This window comes from Rana temporaria, chromosome 12 (assembly GCF_905171775.1).
Source record: "Rana temporaria chromosome 12, aRanTem1.1, whole genome shotgun sequence".
Taxonomy (NCBI): domain Eukaryota; kingdom Metazoa; phylum Chordata; class Amphibia; order Anura; family Ranidae; genus Rana; species Rana temporaria.
Genome location: NC_053500.1, coordinates 1,531,500 through 1,550,700, shown reverse-complemented (window position 1 = coordinate 1,550,700; position 19,201 = coordinate 1,531,500). Strand labels below are relative to the sequence as shown.

The 19,201-nt window shown below is 52.3% G+C and overlaps 1 protein-coding gene across 4 annotated transcripts in view; it reads left to right on the top strand.

Moving 5' to 3' along the window:
• The first annotated feature begins 6,669 nt into the window (after positions 1-6,669).
• Positions 6,670-19,201, top strand: part of AXIN2 (axin 2) — a 47,180-nt gene continuing 34,648 nt past the window's right edge. For 3 of the 4 annotated variants that reach the window (XM_040331521.1, XM_040331519.1, XM_040331522.1), the window contains exons 1-2: positions 6,896-6,995; positions 10,992-11,885. In XM_040331521.1, coding sequence (XP_040187455.1) covers positions 11,086-11,885 — 800 coding nt within the window. In that variant the 5' untranslated portion in view covers positions 6,896-6,995; positions 10,992-11,085. Of the gene's footprint in view, positions 6,777-6,895; positions 6,996-10,991; positions 11,886-19,201 lie in introns of those variants that run through there. The other variant, XM_040331520.1, reaches the window with a different exon arrangement.

The window sequence follows — 19,201 nt, the reverse complement described above, 5'->3', positions numbered from 1 at the left end:
GGGGAAAACTTCCTAAGGTGGTGCTCATCCCAGGGGGAACTCTTCCTAAGTTGGTGCTCGTCCCAGGGGGAACGCTTCCTAAGGTGGTGCTCGTCCCCGGGGGAACACTTCCTAAGGTGGTGCTCGTCCCCGGGGGAACACTTCCTAAGGTGGTGCTCGTCCCAGGGGGAACTCTTCCTAAGGTGGTGCTCATCCCACGGGGAACTTTTCCTAAGTTGGTGCTCATCCCACGGGGAACTTTTCCTAAGTTGGTGCTCATCCCACGGGGAACTTTTTCTAAGGTGGTGCTTGTCCAGGGTGTTCTCTTCCTAAGGTGGTGCTCGTCCCACGGGGGAACTCTTCCTAAGTTGGTGCTCGTCCTGGGGGGAACTCTTCCTAAGGTGGTGCTCGTCCCAGGGGGAACGCTTCCTAAGGTGCTGCTTGTCCAGGGGAAAACTTCCTAAGGTGGTGCTCATCCCCAGGGGAACGCTTCCTAAGGTGGTGCTCGTCCCAGGGAGAACTCTTCCTAAGGTGGTGCTCGTCCCAGGGGGAACTCTTCCTAAGTTGGTGCTCGTCCCAGGGGGAACTCTTCCTAAGTTGGTGCTCATCCAAGGGAGAACTCTTCCTAAGGTGGTGCTCGTCCCAGGGGGAACGCTTCCTAAGGTGGTGCTCGTCCCAGGGGGAACTCTTCCTAAGGTGGTGCTCGTCCCAGGGGGAACGCTTCCTAAGGTGGTGCTCGTCCCAGGGGGAACTCTTCCTAAGTTGGTGCTCATCCAAGGGGGAACTCTTCCTAAGGTGGTGCTCGTCCCAGGGGGAACTCTTCCTAAGGTGGTGCTCGTCCCAGGGGGAACTCTTCCTAAGTTGGTGCTCATCCAAGGGGGAACTCTTCCTAAGGTGGTGCTCGTCCCAGGGGGAACTCTTCCTAAGGTGGTGCTTGTCCCAGGGGGAACTCTTCCTAAGTTGGTGCTCGTCCCAGGGGGAACTCTTCCTAAGTTGGTGCTCATCCAAGGGGGAACTCTTCCTAAGTTGGTGCTCGTCCCAGGGGGAACTCTTCCTAAGTTGGTGCTCGTCCCAGGGGGAACTCTTCCTAAGTTGGTGCTTGTCCCAGGGGGAACTCTTCCTAAGGTGGTGCTCGTCCCAGGGGGAACGCTTCCTAAGGTGGTGCTCTTCCCAGGGGGAACTCTTCCTAAGTGGGTGCTCGTCCCGGGGGAACTCTTCCTAAGTTGGTACTTGTCTTGGGGGAACTCTTCCTAAGGTGATGCTCGTCCCGGGGGAACTCTTCCTAATCCTAAGTTGGTGCTCGTCCCAGGGGAACTCTTCCTAAGTTGGTGCTCGTCCCGGGGGAACTCTTCCTAAGTTGGTGCTCGTCCCGGGGGTACTCTTCCTAATGTGATGCTCGTCCCGGGGGAACTCTTCCTAAGGTGGTACTCGTCTCTGAAGGAACTCTTCCTGAGCCAGGTGCTCATCCTCAGAGAACTCTTGCTCAGATGCTACTTGTCCAGGAGGAACTCTTCCTGAACGAGGCGCTCTCTTCCCTACAGGACAGGGACAGGAAGTGAAATCTCCGTAATGGAGGGGGTTGTCATCGAAGATAAGGGATGGGATGTACAATGTTTTGGGGACACCTGTTCTAGTGACAACTTTTGAAGCTTTTCTTTTACTTCCTGTTGTGTCCCCAGGACAGGAAGTGAAGGTAACAATTCCCTGCTCCATCCAGAGGAAAGAAGAAGAGTTTGTCTTCCCCTACCCAGGAGATTGGTAGCAGACAGGCTGTCCTCTGTATGGAATTACTCCTGGTTGGTTATGATTGGTTGTGGGGGGTGACGCGTTGCCCAGCCATTGTCGGTTTTGGCGGTACTTTGAAGCACAAATATCAGAAGACACGATTTAGGATCCTCCTCGGCGCACATTCCTCTACAAATGTTTGCGGACATGAAAGGGCCGACAAGCCTTGTGTGTGTTTGAGGCGGTTCATGTTTTGCTTTCGCTGCGCCAAGTCTTACAAAATACGAAAGACAAACAGGAGACGTCTCAGTGTGAGGGGAGGGAGGAGCCTCTTCTATGGCTGTCCGGTGAGGTCACATGACCCGCGCCATTCCTTGCCTGGGATGGATGGATAGCGGGGCCCATAGAGGACGGGTCAGTACCGGCCAGGAGGACCAATCACTCGCCAACAGAGTCTCCGATTTCTGTGTCCCCAGCAGAGGGAAATTCCCTGAACTTCAGTGGTGTCCCTGGGACAGGAAGTGAGGGGAAATCTCAGCTGGTGACACAGGAAAGAGTTCTGCCCTCTTTCCTCTGTAATGAACCCATAGATTTCATGGCCCCGGACCCCATGAGGACCAGGATCTGAACAAAATGTACAAGGTGGTGCAAACTCCATGTGTCCCGTATGAGGGAGGGTGAGGACCTCATGTGTCCGGTATGAGGGAGGGTGAGGACCCCATGTGTCCGGTATGAGGGAGGGTGAGGACCCCATGTGTCCGGTATGAGGGAGGGTGAGGACCCCATGTGTCCGGTATGAGGGAGGGTGAGGACCCCATGTGTCCGGTATGAGGGAGGGTGAGGACCCCATGTGTCCGGTATGGGTGGGGGTGAGGACCCCATGTGTCCGGTATGAGGGAGGGTGAGGACCCCATGTGTCCGGTATGGGTGGGGGTGGACTCCAAGTGTTGGGTATGGGTGGGTAGATGGACTCCATGTGTCCAGGTGAGATGGGGGGGGGGGATGACTGACTCCATGTGTCATATGGGGGGGATGGGTGAAATGGACTCTGTGTGTCCACGTTGGGGGGGGGGGGGATGACTGACTCCATGGGTCTGCTATATTGGGGGGATGGGTGAAGTGGACTCCATGCGTCCAGGTGAGATGAGAGGGGGGGGAACTGACTCCTTGTGTCTTATATGAGGGGGGGGAAGTGGACTCCATGCGTCCAGGTGAGATGTGTCGCACTGTGTGAGATCCTACTGGATCCTGGAATCCTCTTCATTCATTGGTGGAGTCCCGGCTCCGCCCCCTGCAGCTCCCCTCATCTCATACAAGTCTGCCAGATAGCAGTTGAGTCCCTAAGGACCTGAAACCCCCACAATGCACCTGGTAGTCTCAGACCATGTGATCTCTGCCTGGGCTTTAAGTCACATGACGAGGCAGCGTTTTTTCTTTCCTGGGATCCAGACTGACGCGTTTTGATATTTACTCCGCCTTAAACCTGCAGCATTCTGTTATTTTCAGTGAGTGAGAGCAGATTTCTGACCTGATTGGTACATCGGTCTGCTCTTTCAGCGTCTTCTTACCGCCCTCTAGTGTCCATCACCCTCAGTAGGAAATCCAGACAGAGACCTTAGGCAGAAGCCACTATCTGGTGGCCATATGACAAATCAGTGTTGGCCTTGAAGAGTGGACACATATATATATATATATACATACTGTATATATGGCTACTAGGGGAGGAGTCAAAGCTCTGGGTCTGCTGACATCACATCCGAGATGGCGTCAGACGTTTGGCGGTCTGTACATGGGAAGGTCGTTGGTGTAAGGGGATGCTCTGGTGACGGGGTCTCTTTAAGGGTGTAAACATCCTACGATCTGATTGTCGGCTCTGGGGGGCGCTCTCTATTGTCAGCTCTGGGGGGCGCCCTCTGTTGTCAGCTCTGGGGGCTCTCTCTATTGTCAGCTCTGGGGGGCGCCCTCTGTTGTCAGCTCTGAGGGGCGCTCTCTATTGTCAGCTCTGGGGGGCGCTCTCTATTGTCAGCTCTTGGGGGCGCTCTCTATTGTCAGCTCTGAGGGGCGCCCTCTGTTGTCAGCTCTGGGGGGTGAGGGGTACGAGGACAGCTGTCATTATTAGATTGTCAGCTCTGGGGGTGCTCTCTATTGTCGGCTCTGGGGGGTGAAGGGTACGAGGACAGCTGTAATTACCCCTGTGGGTCATTATTAGATTGTCAGCTCTGGGGGCGCTCTCTATTGTCGGCTCTGGGGGGTGAGGGGTAGGAGGACAGCTGTCATTATTAGATTGTCAGCTCTGGGGGGTGCTCTCTATTGTCGGCTCTGGGGGGTGAGGGGTACGAGGACAGCTGTCATTATTAGATTGTCAGCTCTGGGGGCGCTCTCTATTGTCGGCTCTGGGGGGTGAGGGGTAGGAGGACAGCTGTAATTACCCCTGTGGGTCATTGTTAGATTGTCAGCTCCTGGAACAAGGATGATATTTTTGCAGTAGATTGTCAGCTCTGTGCGGTGTCTTGGCGGTGTAATGGTTAAGTGTGAGCTGAAGGGGGGGGGGGACTCTGTGCAGCAGATCAGTCGCTGTGTGATGTGCAGAGCCTGGGGGGGGGGGGGGTCTCCTGTGCACACTCCACCTGTCATTGTGTTTTATCACCATCCCCTCATATAAAGAAGAGGGGGAGGGGGACAGGGGTGCAGGAGGTGAAGAGGGGGAGCAATTATGCAATGGGGAAAAAGTGTGCAGTAATACAGTGGGGGAGGAGGGGGTGCAGGCATGCAATGGGGGAGGAAGGGGTGCAGATATGCAGTGGGGGTGTAGACATGCAATAGGGGGAGGAGGAGGTGCAGTCATGCAGTGTGGGGGGATTATGGGTGCAGTCATGTACTAGGGGGTGCAGTCATGCAGTGGGAGGTGTAGGGGGTGCAGTCATGCAGTGGGGGGGGGGTGCAGTCATGCAGTGGGGGAGTGCAGTCATGCAGTGGGGGGTGTAGGGGGTGCAGTAATGCAGTGGGGGTGCAGTCATGCAGTGGGGGGTGCAGTCATGCAGTGGGGGGCGGGTGTAGGGGGTGCAGCCATGCAGTGGGGGGTGCAGTCATGCAGTGGGGGTGTGTAGGGGGTGCAGTCATGCAGTGGGGGGGTGCAGCCATGCAGTGGGGGTGGTGCAGTCATGCAGTGGGGGGGTGTGTAGGGGGTGCAGTCATGCAGTGGGGGGGTGCAGTCATGCAGCGGGGGGGGTGCAGTCATGCAGGGGGGGATGCAGGGGGTGCAGTCTCTCTTTGATGTGGAGTTGTATGGGAGTGACAGTTATATTGGTGCTGGGGGGGGTGCAGTCATGCAGTGGGGGGTGTAGGTGGTGCAGTCATGCAGTGGGGGGTGTAGGCGGTGCAGCGGTAGGCCAGTCTGGTGAGTGACAGTCTCCCTTTGATGTGGAGTTGTATCGGAGTGACAGTTATATTGGTGCTGGGGGGGGGGGTGCAGTCATGCAGTGGAGGGGGGGTGTAGGGGGGGGGGTGCAGTCATGCAGTGGGGGGTGTAGGTGGTGCAGTCATGCAGTGGGGGGTGTAGGCGGTGCAGTCATGCAGTGGGGGGTGTAGGCGGTGCAGCGGTAGGCCAGTCTGGTGAGTGACAGCCTCCCTTTGATGTGGAGTTGTATCGGAGTGACAGTTATATTGGTGCTGGGGGGGGGGGGGTGCAGTCATGCAGTGGAGGGGGGGTGTAGGGGGGGGGGTGCAGTCATGCAGTGGGGGGGGGTGTGTAGGGGGTGCAGTGGGGGGGGTGTAGGGGTGCAGCCATGCAGCGGTAGTGACAGTCTCTCTTTGATGTGGAGTTGTATCGGAGTGACAGTTATATTGGTGCTGGGGGGGGTGCAGTCATGCAGTGGGGGGGGTGCAGTCATGCAGTGGGGGGGGGTGTAGGCGGTGCAGCCATGCAGTGGGGGGGGGGTGTAGGCGGTGCAGCGGGAGTGACAGTCTCTCTTTGATGTGGAGTTGTATCGGGGGGACAGTTATATTGGTGCTGGGGGGGAGGTGGGGTGCAGTCATGCAGTGGGGGGGGGTGTAGGGGGTGCAGTGGGGGGGGGGTGTAGGGGGTGCAGTGGGGGGGGGTGCAGTCATGCAGTGGGGGGGGGGGTGTGTGGGGGGTGCAGTCATGCAGTGGGGGGGGGGGGTAGGCGGTGCAGCGGTAGTGACAGTCTCTCTTTGATGTGGAGTTGTATCGGAGTGACAGTTATATTGGTGCTGGGGGGGAGGTGGGGTGCAGTCATGCAGTGGGGGGGGGTGTAGGGGGTGCAGTGGGGGGGGGGGGTAGGGGGTGCAGTGGGGGGGGGTGCAGTCATGCAGTGGGGGGGGGGTGTGTGGGGGGTGCAGTCATGCAGTGGGGGGGGGGTGTAGGCGGTGCAGCGGTAGTGACAGTCTCTCTTTGATGTGGAGTTGTATCGGAGTGACAGTTATATTGGTGCTGGGGGGGAGGTGGGGTGCAGTCATGCAGTGGGGGGGGGTGTAGGGGGTGCAGTGGGGGGGGGTGTAGGGGGTGCAGTGGGGGGGGGGTGCAGTCATGCAGTGGGGGGGGGGTGTGTGGGGGGTGCAGTCATGCAGTGGGGGGGGGGTGTAGGCGGTGCAGCGGTAGTGACAGTCTCTCTTTGATGTGGAGTTGTATCGGAGTGACAGTTATATTGGTGCTGGGGGGGAGGTGGGGTGCAGTCATGCAGTGGGGGGGGGGTGTAGGGGGTGCAGTGGGGGGGGGTGTAGGGGGTGCAGTGGGGGGGGGTGCAGTCATGCAGTGGGGGGGGGGTGTGTGGGGGGGGGAGTCATGCAGTGGGGGGGGGGTGTAGGCGGTGCAGCGGTAGTGACAGTCTCTCTTTGATGTGGAGTTGTATCGGAGTGACAGTTATATTGGTGCTGGGGGGGGGGAGGTGGGAGGAGGAGAAGGAGGGGGCTGGATGGATTCTCAGCTTTCTACACATCATTCTGAGCTGCTGCTGTGGCTGAACACTGAGCTGTGAGCTGTGAGCTGAGAGAGGAGAGAGGAGCCTGGGGGGCACAGCACCATCTCCGGGCACCCTGGCACCCCTGCAGGCATGGTAAGCCTCTCCTTTGATGTGGCCGCTCTTTGAAGTGTCTGCTGTGTGATACAATGTAGCAAGGTGGGCTACAGTGTGACCAATGTGTGTGTGAGAGACCCCCCCCCTTCCTGAGCCTCCTCCTCCTCCCCCCTCCCTCTAATCTCTAAGAAGCTGTGCATGCCTGGCCAGGGGTCATTCTACACTGAGGAGGGCAGCAATGGGGGCTCATCCCACCAGGTAACCACGGCACAGGATCTGACAGTAGAGGGGCCCCTGACACTGGATATGGGGGTCTCTGAGCTTTGTGTATGGGGGTCTCTGAATTGGCCCCTGGCTCTGTGTATGGGGGTCTCTGAGCCGGCCCCTGGCGGTGTGTATGGGGGTCTCTAATCTGGCCTCCGTGCCCTGGGTTGGTCAGGATTGATGTGGATAGAAGTTGGGATGAAGACGGTTTTATTTCCCTTCTCATGTCTGCGCTGAGCGATGAATTCCTCCTCTACATTCGGGGACAATATTTCTACATGAGGTCGTCGTTTGGTGTTTCTGGTGTTGTGTTGGTCTGGTGTTGTGTTGGTTTGGTGTTTGTGGTGTTGTGTTGGTTTGGTGTTTGTGGTGTTGTGTTGGTTTGGTGTTTGTGGTGTTGTGTTGGTTTGGTGTTTGTGGTGTTGTGTTGGTTTGGTGTTTCTGGTGTTGTGTTGGTTTGGTGTTTCTGGTGTTGTGTTGGTTTGGTGTTTCTGGTGTTGTGTTGGTTTGGTGTTTCTGGTGTTGTGTTGGTTTGGTGTTTCTGGTGTTGTGTTGGTTTGGTGTTTCTGGTTTTATGTTGGTTTGGTGTTTCTGGTGTTGTGTTGGTTTGGTGTTTCTGGTGTTGTGTTGGTTTGGTGTTTCTGGTTTTATGTTGGTTTGGTGTTTCTGGTGTTGTGTTGGTTTGGTGTTTCTGGTGTTGTGTTGGTTTGGTGTTTCTGGTGTTGTGTTGGTCTGGTGTTGTGTTGGTTTGGTGTTTCTGGTGTTGTGTTGGTTTGGTGTTTCTGGTGTTGTGTTGGTTTGGTGTTTCTGGTGTTGTGTTGGTTTGGTGTTTCTGGTGTTGTGTTGGTTTGGTGTTTCTGGTGTTGTGTTGGTTTGGTGTTTCTGGTGTTGTGTTGGTTTGGTGTTTCTGGTTTTATGTTGGTTTGGTGTTTCTGGTGTTGTGTTGGTTTGGTGTTTCTGGTGTTGTGTTGGTTTGGTGTTTCTGGTGTTGTGTTGGTTTGGTGTTTCTGGTGTTGTGTTGGTTTGGTGTTTCTGGTGTTGTGTTGGTTTGGTGTTTCTGGTGTTGTGTTGGTTTGGTGTTTGTGGTGTTGGAGTCTTCCTCTGCCGGGGACAGTCTGTGAATTTCCGTGGGCCGTATTTCCAATGAAGTGGCAGCGCGGTCCGGTGCACAGAGTGCCCCCAGATGTGGCCGGGCTCCCTGGTAAACAGGCGGATGGAGAGCCGAGAGCTGGGGAGGGAGGGTTGGCTGATGTGCTGGGTGGGTTTCCTCTGATATTAATCTGGGAATGGGAAACAGATGAGAGACGAGGCGACGCAACACGCCGGGGAGGAGAGCGCTCTCAAATCCTTTTCACCTGCACATTGTCAGTGCCAGACCCTGCACCCCTCAACCAGTACCCTCCACCCCTCCACCCTGCACCCTTACATCATATAGCCTGCAACTCACAACCCGTACCCTCCACCCCTCCACCTGTACCCTCCACCCCTCCACCCTGCACCCTTACATCATATAGCCTGCAACTCACAACCCATACCCTGCACCCCTCCACCCTGCACCCCTCCACCTGTACCCTGCACCCCTCCACCCTGCACCCTTATGCCCTATACCCTGCATCCCTCAGCCCATTCTCTGCACCTCTATACCCTGCAACCATCAACCCATATCTTGCACCCCTACCCTCTATACCCTGCAAGCCTAAACCTCATACTTTGCAATCCCACATCCTGCCCCTATCACCCCATACCTTGCACTCCAACACCCTTTACCCCATACCTTTTAAGCCTACACCCCATACCCTGCATCCCTTACCCCATACCTTGTAACCCTCAATCAATACCCAGCAGTCCTAAACCCCCATACACTGCAACTCTAAAACTTGTTCTCTGCACCCCTCAACCTGTACCCTGCACCCCTACATTCTATACCCTGCACCCCTCAACCTGTGCCCTGCACCCCTACATTCTATACCCTGCAGCCCTCAACCCGTACCCTGCACCCCTCAACCTGTACCCTTACATTCTATACTTTGCACCCCTCAACCTGTACCCTGCACCCCTACATTCTATACCCTGCACCCCTCAACCTGTACCCTGCCCTTTTACACTTTTTGCCCTGCACCCCTCACCCCATGCCTTTCTAGCCCAACAACTTTCCCCCCTCATAGATTTAAAGCCTACATCAAATACCCTGCACCCCTCAATCCATACCCTACAACATACCACACACCCCTCAATCCACACTGTCCATCCCCTATGCTGTCCACCTGGCATCCCATACCCTGCGCTATGCACTCCATCCATATCCAGTACCCCAAACCCTGCACCAGCCTTCCTGCTACACAGGGCAACACCGGGCAACCCTACACTGGCCTGGGAACCAAAACCCCAAAAAAAAGTAATTTTCCAGTGGTAACATCAATAGAATTGCTTTATAGTTTATCTATCTATCTATCTATCTATCTATCTATCTATCTATCTATCTATCTATGTATCTCTCTCTATCTATCTGTGTATCTATCTATCTATCTATCTATCTATCTATCTATCTATCTATCTATCTATCTATCTATCTATGTATCTCTCTCTATCTATCTATATATCTCTCTATCTATGTATCTCTCTCTATCTCTATCTATCTATCTATGTATCTATGTATCTCTCTCTATCTATCTATATATCTCTCTATCTATGTATCCCTCTCTATCTCTATCTATCTATCTGTGTATCTATCTATCTATCTATCTATCTATCTATCTATCTATCTATCTATCTATCTATCTATGTATCTCTCTCTATCTATCTATATATCTCTCTATCTATGTATCTCTCTCTATCTCTATCTATCTATCTATGTATCTATGTATCTCTCTCTATCTATCTATATATCTCTCTATCTATGTATCCCTCTCTATCTCTATCTATCTATCTGTGTATCTATCTATCTATCTATCTATCTATGTATCTATCTATCTATCTATCTATCTATCTATCTGTGTATCTATCTATCTATCTATGTATCTCTATCTATCTGTGTATCTATCTATCTATCTATCTATCTATCTGTGTATCTATCTATCTATCTATCTATCTATCTATCTATCTATGTATCTCTCTCTATCTCTATCTATCTATCTATCTATCTATCTATCTATCTATCTATCTATCTATCTATCTATCTATCTATCTGTGTATCTATCTATCTATCTATGTATCTCTCTCTATCTCTATCTATCTATCTGTGTATCTATCTATCTATCTATCTATCTATCTATCTATCTATCTGTGTATCTATCTATCTATCTATGTATCTCTCTCTATCTCTATCTATCTATCTGTGTATCTATCTATCTACCTATCTATCTGTGTATCTATCTATCTATCTATCTATGTATCTCTCTCTATCTCTATCTATCTATCTATCTATCTATCTACCTATCTATCTGTGTATCTATCTATCTATCTATCTATCTATCTATCTCTATCTATCTATCTATCTGTGTATCTATCTGTGTATCTATCTGTGTATCTATCTATCTGTCTATCTATCTGTCTGTCTATCTGTCTGTCTGTCTATCTATCTATCTATCTATCTATCTATCTATCTATCTATCTATCTATCTATCTATCTATCTATCTATCTGTGTATCTATCTATCTGTGTATCTCTCTATCTCTCTGTGTATGTATCTATCTATCTGTGTATCTATCTATCTGTGTATCTATATATCTATCTATCTGTGTATCTATTTATCTCTCTGTGTATCTCTCTATCTATGGTCCTGTCTGGCTCCCTCTCGGCCGGGCTCTGGACATAGGGGGGTTAAGGCTCTCTCTCCTCTCGGATGGCGCCCTTTGAAGGCGCTGTGTGATTTGCATTGTGTACGTCTGTGGCTCTCTGTGGCAGTGAGGAGTTGAAAAGACTGTTTACTTTTCCTTTTGATGTTGGGCGGATCTGGTTTTGATTAAATCAATACTTTCTTTTCATTTACAGAGGGAAGAAGGCTCGCAGGATCCCCCGCTGACTTGAGAGAAAGAGAGAAGAGATTACAGAGGAATTCCACATCTACAATAGCAGCCGGAGAGCCATGAGCAGTGCCTTGCTGGGGACTCGCCTCTCGGATGAGACCAGCAGCTTTCGAGAAGACGCCCCTCGCCCGCCAGTGCCAGGAGAAGAAGGCCAGACGCCATGCCAGTTCCCAAGATCAAAGTGCGCGCCGCTTTCTGATACCCCCCGGAGAAATGAAGATGGTTTGGGGGAGCCGGAAGGCAGCGCGTCCCCGGACTCTCCGCTGGCGCGGTGGAACAAGTCCTTGCATTCCTTGCTGGGTGATCAGGACGGCGCTCACCTTTTCCGGACTTTTTTGGAAAGGGAAAAATGCGTGGATACTTTAGACTTTTGGTTTGCCTGCAATGGTTTCCGACAGATGGACATCAAGGACCCCAAAACGCTGAGGGTGGCCAAGGCCATCCACAAACGCTACATTGAGAACTGCGGCGTGGTGCCCAAGCAGCTGAAGCCCCCCACCAAAGTCTTCATCCGGGACTCCGTCAAGAAGCAGCACATCGATTCCGCCATGTTTGACCAAGCTCAGGCGGAGGTCCAGTCCATGATGGAGGACAACGCTTACCACATGTTCCTCACCTCCGATATATACCTCGAATACGTCAGGACCGGAGGAGAGAACACGGGCCACTTCAACAACATGGGACCCGGGAGCCTAAAACTGGTTAGCGGGTATCTGCCCACGTTAAACGAGGAGGAAGAACTCAACTGTGTGGACCTAAAACACAAGGGCTCCCCATCCTCTGTGGTGGCTCTGTCCAGCAAATCTCTGAGGGCCACTGCCAATTCCCGAGCCAAGGAGGCCGTGGACCACTGCTATAGGTAAGACCCCCTCCCCCGCTTTCCCTGTCTGCTCCCCTTCACTGTGTGTAAAGGGTTCCCAATCCTAAGGAGCCTGTGTATCTTCATTGAGTCATGGCAAGTTCTGAATATAAACAGAAAAGTCAGTGCTGCTCCCCGTACATCACGTAGAAAGCAGAGCTCCCGGGGGCTCGATCCTCGTAGAAAGCAGAGCTCCCGGGGGCTCGATCCTCGTAGAAAGCAGAGCTCCCGGGGGCTCGATCCTCATAGAAAGCAGAGCTCCCGGGGGGTCGATCCTCGTAGAAAGCAGAGCTCCCGGGGGCTCGATCCTCATAGAAAGCAGAGCTCCCGGGGGCTCCATCCTCATAGAAAGCAGAGCTCCTGGGGGCTCGATCCTCATAGAAAGCAGAGCTCCCGGGGGGTCGATCCTCGTAGAAAGCAGAGCTCCCGGGGGCTTGATCCTCATAGAAAGCAGAGCTCCCGGGGGCTCGATCCTCAGTCGCTGGTAATGAGGAAAAGATGATCGGCACTCTGGTTGTTGCTCTTAAAAAAATCGTATTTATTAACAAGCCACAGTCAACAAACGCAAATGAGAACAGTTGACGCGTTTCAGCCTATTAGGCCTTGGTCATAACCGGTTGACGTTCTCCTCCGTGAACCAATTTACTAGAAATGTTGTCGGTTGGTGGAAGACGGAACTTTGTGGTTTCTCTTGGTTCTTCCTGCTTTGAATGAAAGTGACAGTTCCAGTACTTGTCCCAATCTTGGTGATCGGAGGAGGACTGGAGATCCATTGAGTGTCATCTTCATCCTTCATTTATAGAATATCTTATGGAAAGAAATGGGTTTAGTTGTTGTTGACGGACTTCCAACTACCGTCATACTTATTACCTCAATATTTATTAACAAAATATTCTGATTGTTTTGGTTTTTATTTTTTTGTTTCCAAACTTTGAGAGAAAGTTGTTAAGAGCTTTGCCTTGAAGGCTATCCTGGAATCTGAGATCTATGCCGAGTCTTGGGTTTGCCTTGAAGGCTATCCTGGAATTTGAGGTCTAGGCTGAGTCTTGGGTTTGTCTTGAAGGCTATCCTGGAATTTGAGGTCTAGGCTGAGTCTTGGGTTTGTCTTGAAGGCTATCCCGGGATCTGAGGTCTATGCCGAGTCCTGAGTTTGTCTTGAAGGCTAATCTGAGGTAGTAGCACCTTTCGTCGTTGTTTATGGATTGTCTTGAAGGCTATCCTTGGATCTAAGGTGTGTGCAGAGTCTGGGGTTTTCCTTGAAAGCTATCCCGGGATCCGAGGTGTATGCAGAGTCTGGGGTTTTCCTTGAAAGCTATCCCGGGATCCGAGGTGTGTGCAGAGTCTTGGGTTTTCCTTGAAAGCTATCCCGGGATCCGAGGTGTATGCAGAGTCTGGGGTTCACCTTGAAAGCTATCCCGGGATCCGAGGTGTGTGCAGAGTCTGGGGTTTTCCTTGAAAGCTATCCCGGGATCCGAGGTGTGTGCAGAGTCTTGGGTTTTCCTTGAAAGCTATCCCGGGATCCGAGGTGTATGCAGAGTCTGGGGTTCACCTTGAAAGCTATCCCGGGATCCGAGGTGTATGCAGAGTCTGGGATTTTCCTTGAAAGCTATCCCGGGATCCGAGGTGTATGCAGAGTCTGGGGTTTTCCTTGAAAGCTATCCCGGGATCCGAGGTGTGTGCAGAGTCTTGGGTTTTCCTTGAAAGCTATCCCGGGATCCGAGGTGTATGCAGAGTCTGGGGTTTTCCTTGAAAGCTATCCCGGGATCCGAGGTGTATGCAGAGTCTGGGGTTCACCTTGAAAGCTATCCCGGGATCCGAGGTGTATGCAGAGTCTGGGATTTTCCTTGAAAGCTATCCCGGGATCCGAGGTGTATGCAGAGTCTGGGGTTTTCCTTGAAAGCTATCCCGGGATCCGAGGTGTGTGCAGAGTCTTGGGTTTTCCTTGAAAGCTATCCCGGGATCCGAGGTGTATGCAGAGTCTGGGGTTTTCATTGAAAGCTATCCCGGGATCCGAGGTGTATGCAGAGTCTTGGGTTTTCCTTGAAAGCTATCCCGGGATCCGAGGTGTGTGCAGAGTCTGGGGTTCACCTTGAAAGCTATCCCGGGATCCGAGGTGTATGCAGAGTCTGTGGTTTTCCTTGAAAGCTATCCCGGGATCCGAGGTGTATGCAGAGTCTGGGGTTCACCTTGTATTGTTGCACATATATGGAGATCAGCAGCCATTGGTGAATGTGTGTGGAGTGAGGTGACCTCGGTCATATGAATGCGGCACACAGCTGGTACCCGGCTCACCCCAGGTGACCCTCCTCAGGAGATGCTCACTAGGTGGAGGACGTCGCCCTCTGCTGACTCCGCTTGCACCTACACCAACAGTGAGAGCGCCAATGACCACGTTGGGATGCCATGGCACGGTACATCAGTGGGAGGAGTGATGATTGATCCAACCACATGTTCTTCGTGTTGTGATGATGGGACATAGTATGCTTGGCCCGGCCATCAGCCATGTCAGTAATTGTCTATTGTATTGTATACTGATATAGTATTTACTGACCTAGAGATCCGCAGAACATCGCTCCGTCCCATCCCCCTCCTGACAGATCCATATTGATATATTCTGCAGAACATCGCTCCCTCCCATCCCTCTCCTGACAGATCCATATTGATATATTCTGCAGAACATCGCTCCCTCCCATCCCTCTCCTGACAGATCCATATTGATATATTCTGCAGAACATCGCTCCGTCCCATCCCCCTCCTGACAGATCCACATTGATATATTCTGCAGAACATCGCTCCGTCCCATCCCCCTCCTGACAGATCCACATTGATATATTCTGCAGAACATCGCTCCGTCCCATCCTTCTCCTGACAGATCCATATTTATATATTCTGCAGAACATCGCTCCGTCCCATCCCCCTCCTGACAGATCCATATTGATATATTCTGCAGATTATTCCATCATCACTGACCTCTCTACAGATCGGCAGAACGTTGCTCCTTCCCATCCCCCTCCTGACAGATCCATATTGATATATTCTGCAGAACATCGCTCCGTCCCATCCCCCTCCTGACAGATCCATAGTGATATTTTCTGCAGAACATCGCTCCGTCCCATCCCCCTCCTGACAGATCCATACTGATATATTCTGCAGAACATCGCTCCATCCCATCCCCCTCCTGACAGATCCATAGTGATATTTTCTGCAGATTATTCCATCGCTGACCTCTCTAGAGATCCGCAGAACATCGCTCCGTCCCCTCCCCCTCCTGACAGATCCATATTGATATTTTCTGCAGAACATCGCTCCGTCCCCCCCCCCTCCTGACAGATCCATAGTGATATATTCTGCAGATTATTCCACCACTAGCTCAGTTTGTAGAAATAGTTGCACACAGGAACTCCACCATTTCCCGGTCACCTGACTTGTGCCATGGAGGTTGGCGTGGTCATGCTGTGGAGGTGTCTCCTGTGGTGGTGGAAGGGTTAAGGCATGAAAGCCGGAGGTTAATTGGAAGGAATGTCTTGGCTTTGAAGTGGGATGACTTGGAAGAAGATCCCCTCTGATCCGGAGTCATATAATGGATGCAGTCTGTGCTTCTATCCGGCACCATTCTATTATGGCAGCACAAGAGGCTTCTGAGATGAAAGTCCCACTTTATATCATCAGATGTGCACAGCTCAGGGGAAGGGCCCCCGGGATCCCAGCTGTAGCCTACGGGGGCCCCGCCGAAGAGCTTTACCGGCTTGGCTTGGGACTCCAACCAGAGTTCATTCAGGAAGATCAAGCGTTTAGTTCTAACAGGAGCGTTACCATATTATCCATAATAATTCCCATCAGTCTCTGTACAGAGGAGCTTACACTCTACTGTCCCCTCCCCCCACAGTCACATCAGTCTCTGTACAGAGGAGCTTACACTCTAATGTCCTCCCCCCCCCCACAGTCACATCAGTCTCTGTACAGAGGAGCTTACACTCTAATGTCCCCTCCCCCCACAGTCACATCAGTCTCTGTACAGAGGAGCTTACACTCTAATGTCCCCTCCCCCACACATCACATCAGTCTCTGTACAGAGGAGCTTACACTCTAATGTCCCCTCCCCCACACATCACATCAGTCTCTGTACAGAGGAGCTTACACTCTAATGTCCCCTCCCCCCCACATCACATCAGTCTCTGTACAGAGGAGCTTACACTCTAATGTCCCCCTCCCCCTCACAGTCACATCAGTCTCTGTACCAGAGGAGCTTACACTCTAATGCCACCCCCCCCCACACAGTAAGACACTATTATTATTATACAATTATATAGCTCTGACATATACCGCGGCGCTGTACAGAGATCACTGAGCCGGCCACATCGGTCTCCATACCAGAGGAGTAGCAGTGGCGAGTGACGGCGGAGCAGATTAGGTCTCTTCCTAGGAAGGCCCTTGAGTGATGGATTGTTGAATCTGCCTTTAGCGAGCCGCTGGCCTTATGGGATTGCCCAGGCCCTGTTATGAACGATTTCGAGATTTGGCCTTGCTCTCATTCCATGGCGGACTCTATGCGAGGGTCAACTTGAAGCATCGCTCTGTGGAGACCCGTGGTTGTCCAAGAGTGGAGTGTGGCGGGGTGGAGGAGACAACGGACCACTTCTTGCTTCAATGCCCCTAAAATATAGTAATCTTTAAGCGGGTGGGTCGAGCTCTGGCTATGGTGTACAGATGTGAATTCCCACGCTAATATGAGATCCAATGGCCCTGGTGGAGGTGGAGCAGTCACTGTGAGGGTCAAACGCTACCCAAAGTATACCTCTGGCTATCCCTTTCCTTTCCTGCTTGAGTTATGCGGAGTGGTCCTACGGGGCCTTTCAGACTCATCAGGATTTTGATTTTGGGACACTTTTGCTAGTTAGCTTAGTAGTCCGTTACTTCACGTGGAACGCACAGTGTCAGGTTTCCAATTCGGAAAAAAGTCCTTCCTGTCAAGGTGGTGGTGCACAACATTCTGGGTGAGGTTGGGAGGAATCGGGGGTGTTGAGAAGGATAGGTGGCGGCCGGGGGCCTGGTCAAAGGCGTGGAGGAATGTCAGGTCCCTGTAGCTGCTGTCTGTCAGTCTCGGGGTGTGCGGCTTTTCTTTCTGTCCTTTCACGGTGGCATGCGTGGGATCGATGTGTGATCGTTCCTGAGGGGGTGTTTAGGTGGAGATTGGGGCTTTGTGGAGGAACATTATGATATTGTTTGCTTTTTTCTGGCTATTTTTGTTTATATATATAATGTGTGTAAATATGTTTTTATTATGTTTGTAAGATTTTCAATAAACAAACTTTACACTCGAATGTCCCCCAACGTCGGTAAGGACCACACACTGGGGCCAGCCTGGTTGGATGTGACTCTCCCAAGTCTTGCGCCCCGTACACACGCTCGGAATTTCCAACGGGAAAACGGCCAGACGGAATAATTGGGAACCAGCTCTCAATCTATTGCTGTCGGAATTTCCGACAGAAAAAAGTCCGATTGAGCATAAACACGGTCGGGATTTCCAACCAAAGGCTCACATCTGACTTTTTCTGTCGGAAATTCTGACCGTGTGTACGGGGCATTAGAGTCCGTGGAGGAAACCCACAAACATGGGAAAACCCTTCAGACTTGATTGGAAATAGAGAAGTGATGGGATCTGCATCCAGAACCCCGGTGCTGTGATGTCACAAGGCTCACCACCGAGTCCCCGAGCCGGAGTCTGAGTCCCGGCGTCTGCAGCTCACCTGGAAGATGAAACTTCTGAAGAGACTTTTTCGGGGTCTCCTCTCTCCGGTGACATAATAATCGTCTTATTTCACATTATTATTAGCTAGAGACCCGGCAGACATGACCGTCCATGGAGCGTTGTGATGGGTACCACAGAGGCCGAGGGCTGAGTGGTGTCGGGAGTCGTGTCATGTGAGGAGCTTTACTGGTAGAATTTCAGAGTTCTCCCCGTTGTCTCCATTATAATGGCCTAAAATACCATCAATAAGAGCTCTGAGGTTCTCTGGAGTGAGAAATCCTCTTCAATTCCATCAGAACCGGAGGACCCTTGGTTGGTGAAGGACCCTTGGTTGGTGGAGGACCCTTGGTTGGTGGAGGACCCTTGGTTGGTGAAGGACCCTTGGTTGGTGGAGGACCCTTGGTTGGTGGAGGACCCTTGGTTGGTGGAGGACCCTTGGTTGGTGGAGGACCTTTGGTTGGTGGAGGACTCTTGGTTAGTGGAGGACCCTTGGTTGGTGGAGGACTTTTGGTTAGTGGAGGACTCTTGGTTGATGGGGGACCCTTGGTTGGTGGAGGACCCTTGGTTGGTGGGGAACCCTTGGTTGGTGGAGGACTCTTGGTTGGTGGGGAACCCTTGGTTAGTGGAGGACCCTTGGTTGGTGGAGGACCCTTGGTTGGTGGAGGACCTTTGGTTGGGACCCTTGGTTGGGGGTTGGGATAGGTGGTGGGAGGTTGGACAGCCCCTGACATGGAGTCCAGGTCACACATTAGCAGAGGCCAGGGACCCTGTATTTATGATGACGGGATTGTCAGCCCTTGTAAGGAGATCTCAGCACCCCTAGCAGGCCAATGTCCAAGGCTTGGAGGGGGCGATATAACCTCTACATGGGGAGTCCCCATAATCACCCCCCCCCCCCCCAGCCCTCCAGTCAGTACTGTATCCGGCTGGCAGACAATATTGGGTTACGGCCAGCTTGGCGTCATGTTGGGTAAGAGATAAATGATGGGTGTCTTCATTCTTCTGTGGTCTTTTATTTGTGGTATTGCTCTAGCACCACCATACTCCACGGCGCCGTACATAGATCAGATATGGGGGGGGTGTATGTAGATCAGATATGGGGTGTCGGGGGTGTCCGTAGATCAGATATGGGGGTGTCCGTAGATCACATATGGGGGTGTCGGGGGTGTACGTAGATCAGATATGGGGGTGTCGGGGGTGTACGTAGATCAGATATGGGGGTGTACGTAGATCAGATATGGGGGTGTCGGGGGTGTACGTAGATCAGATATGGGGGGGTGTCGGGGGTGTACGTAGATCAGATATGGGGGTGTCGGGGGTGTACGTAGATCAGATATGGGGGTGTCGGGGGTGTACGTAGATCAGATATGGGGGTGTCGGGGGTGTACGTAGATCAGATATGGGGGTGTCGGGGGGTGTACGTAGATCAGATATGGGGGTGTCGGGGGTGTACGTAGATCAGATATGGGGGTGTACGTAGATCAGATATGGGGGTGTCGGGGGTGTACGTAGATCAGATATGGGGGTGTATGTAGATCAGATATGGGGGTGTACATAGATCAGATAT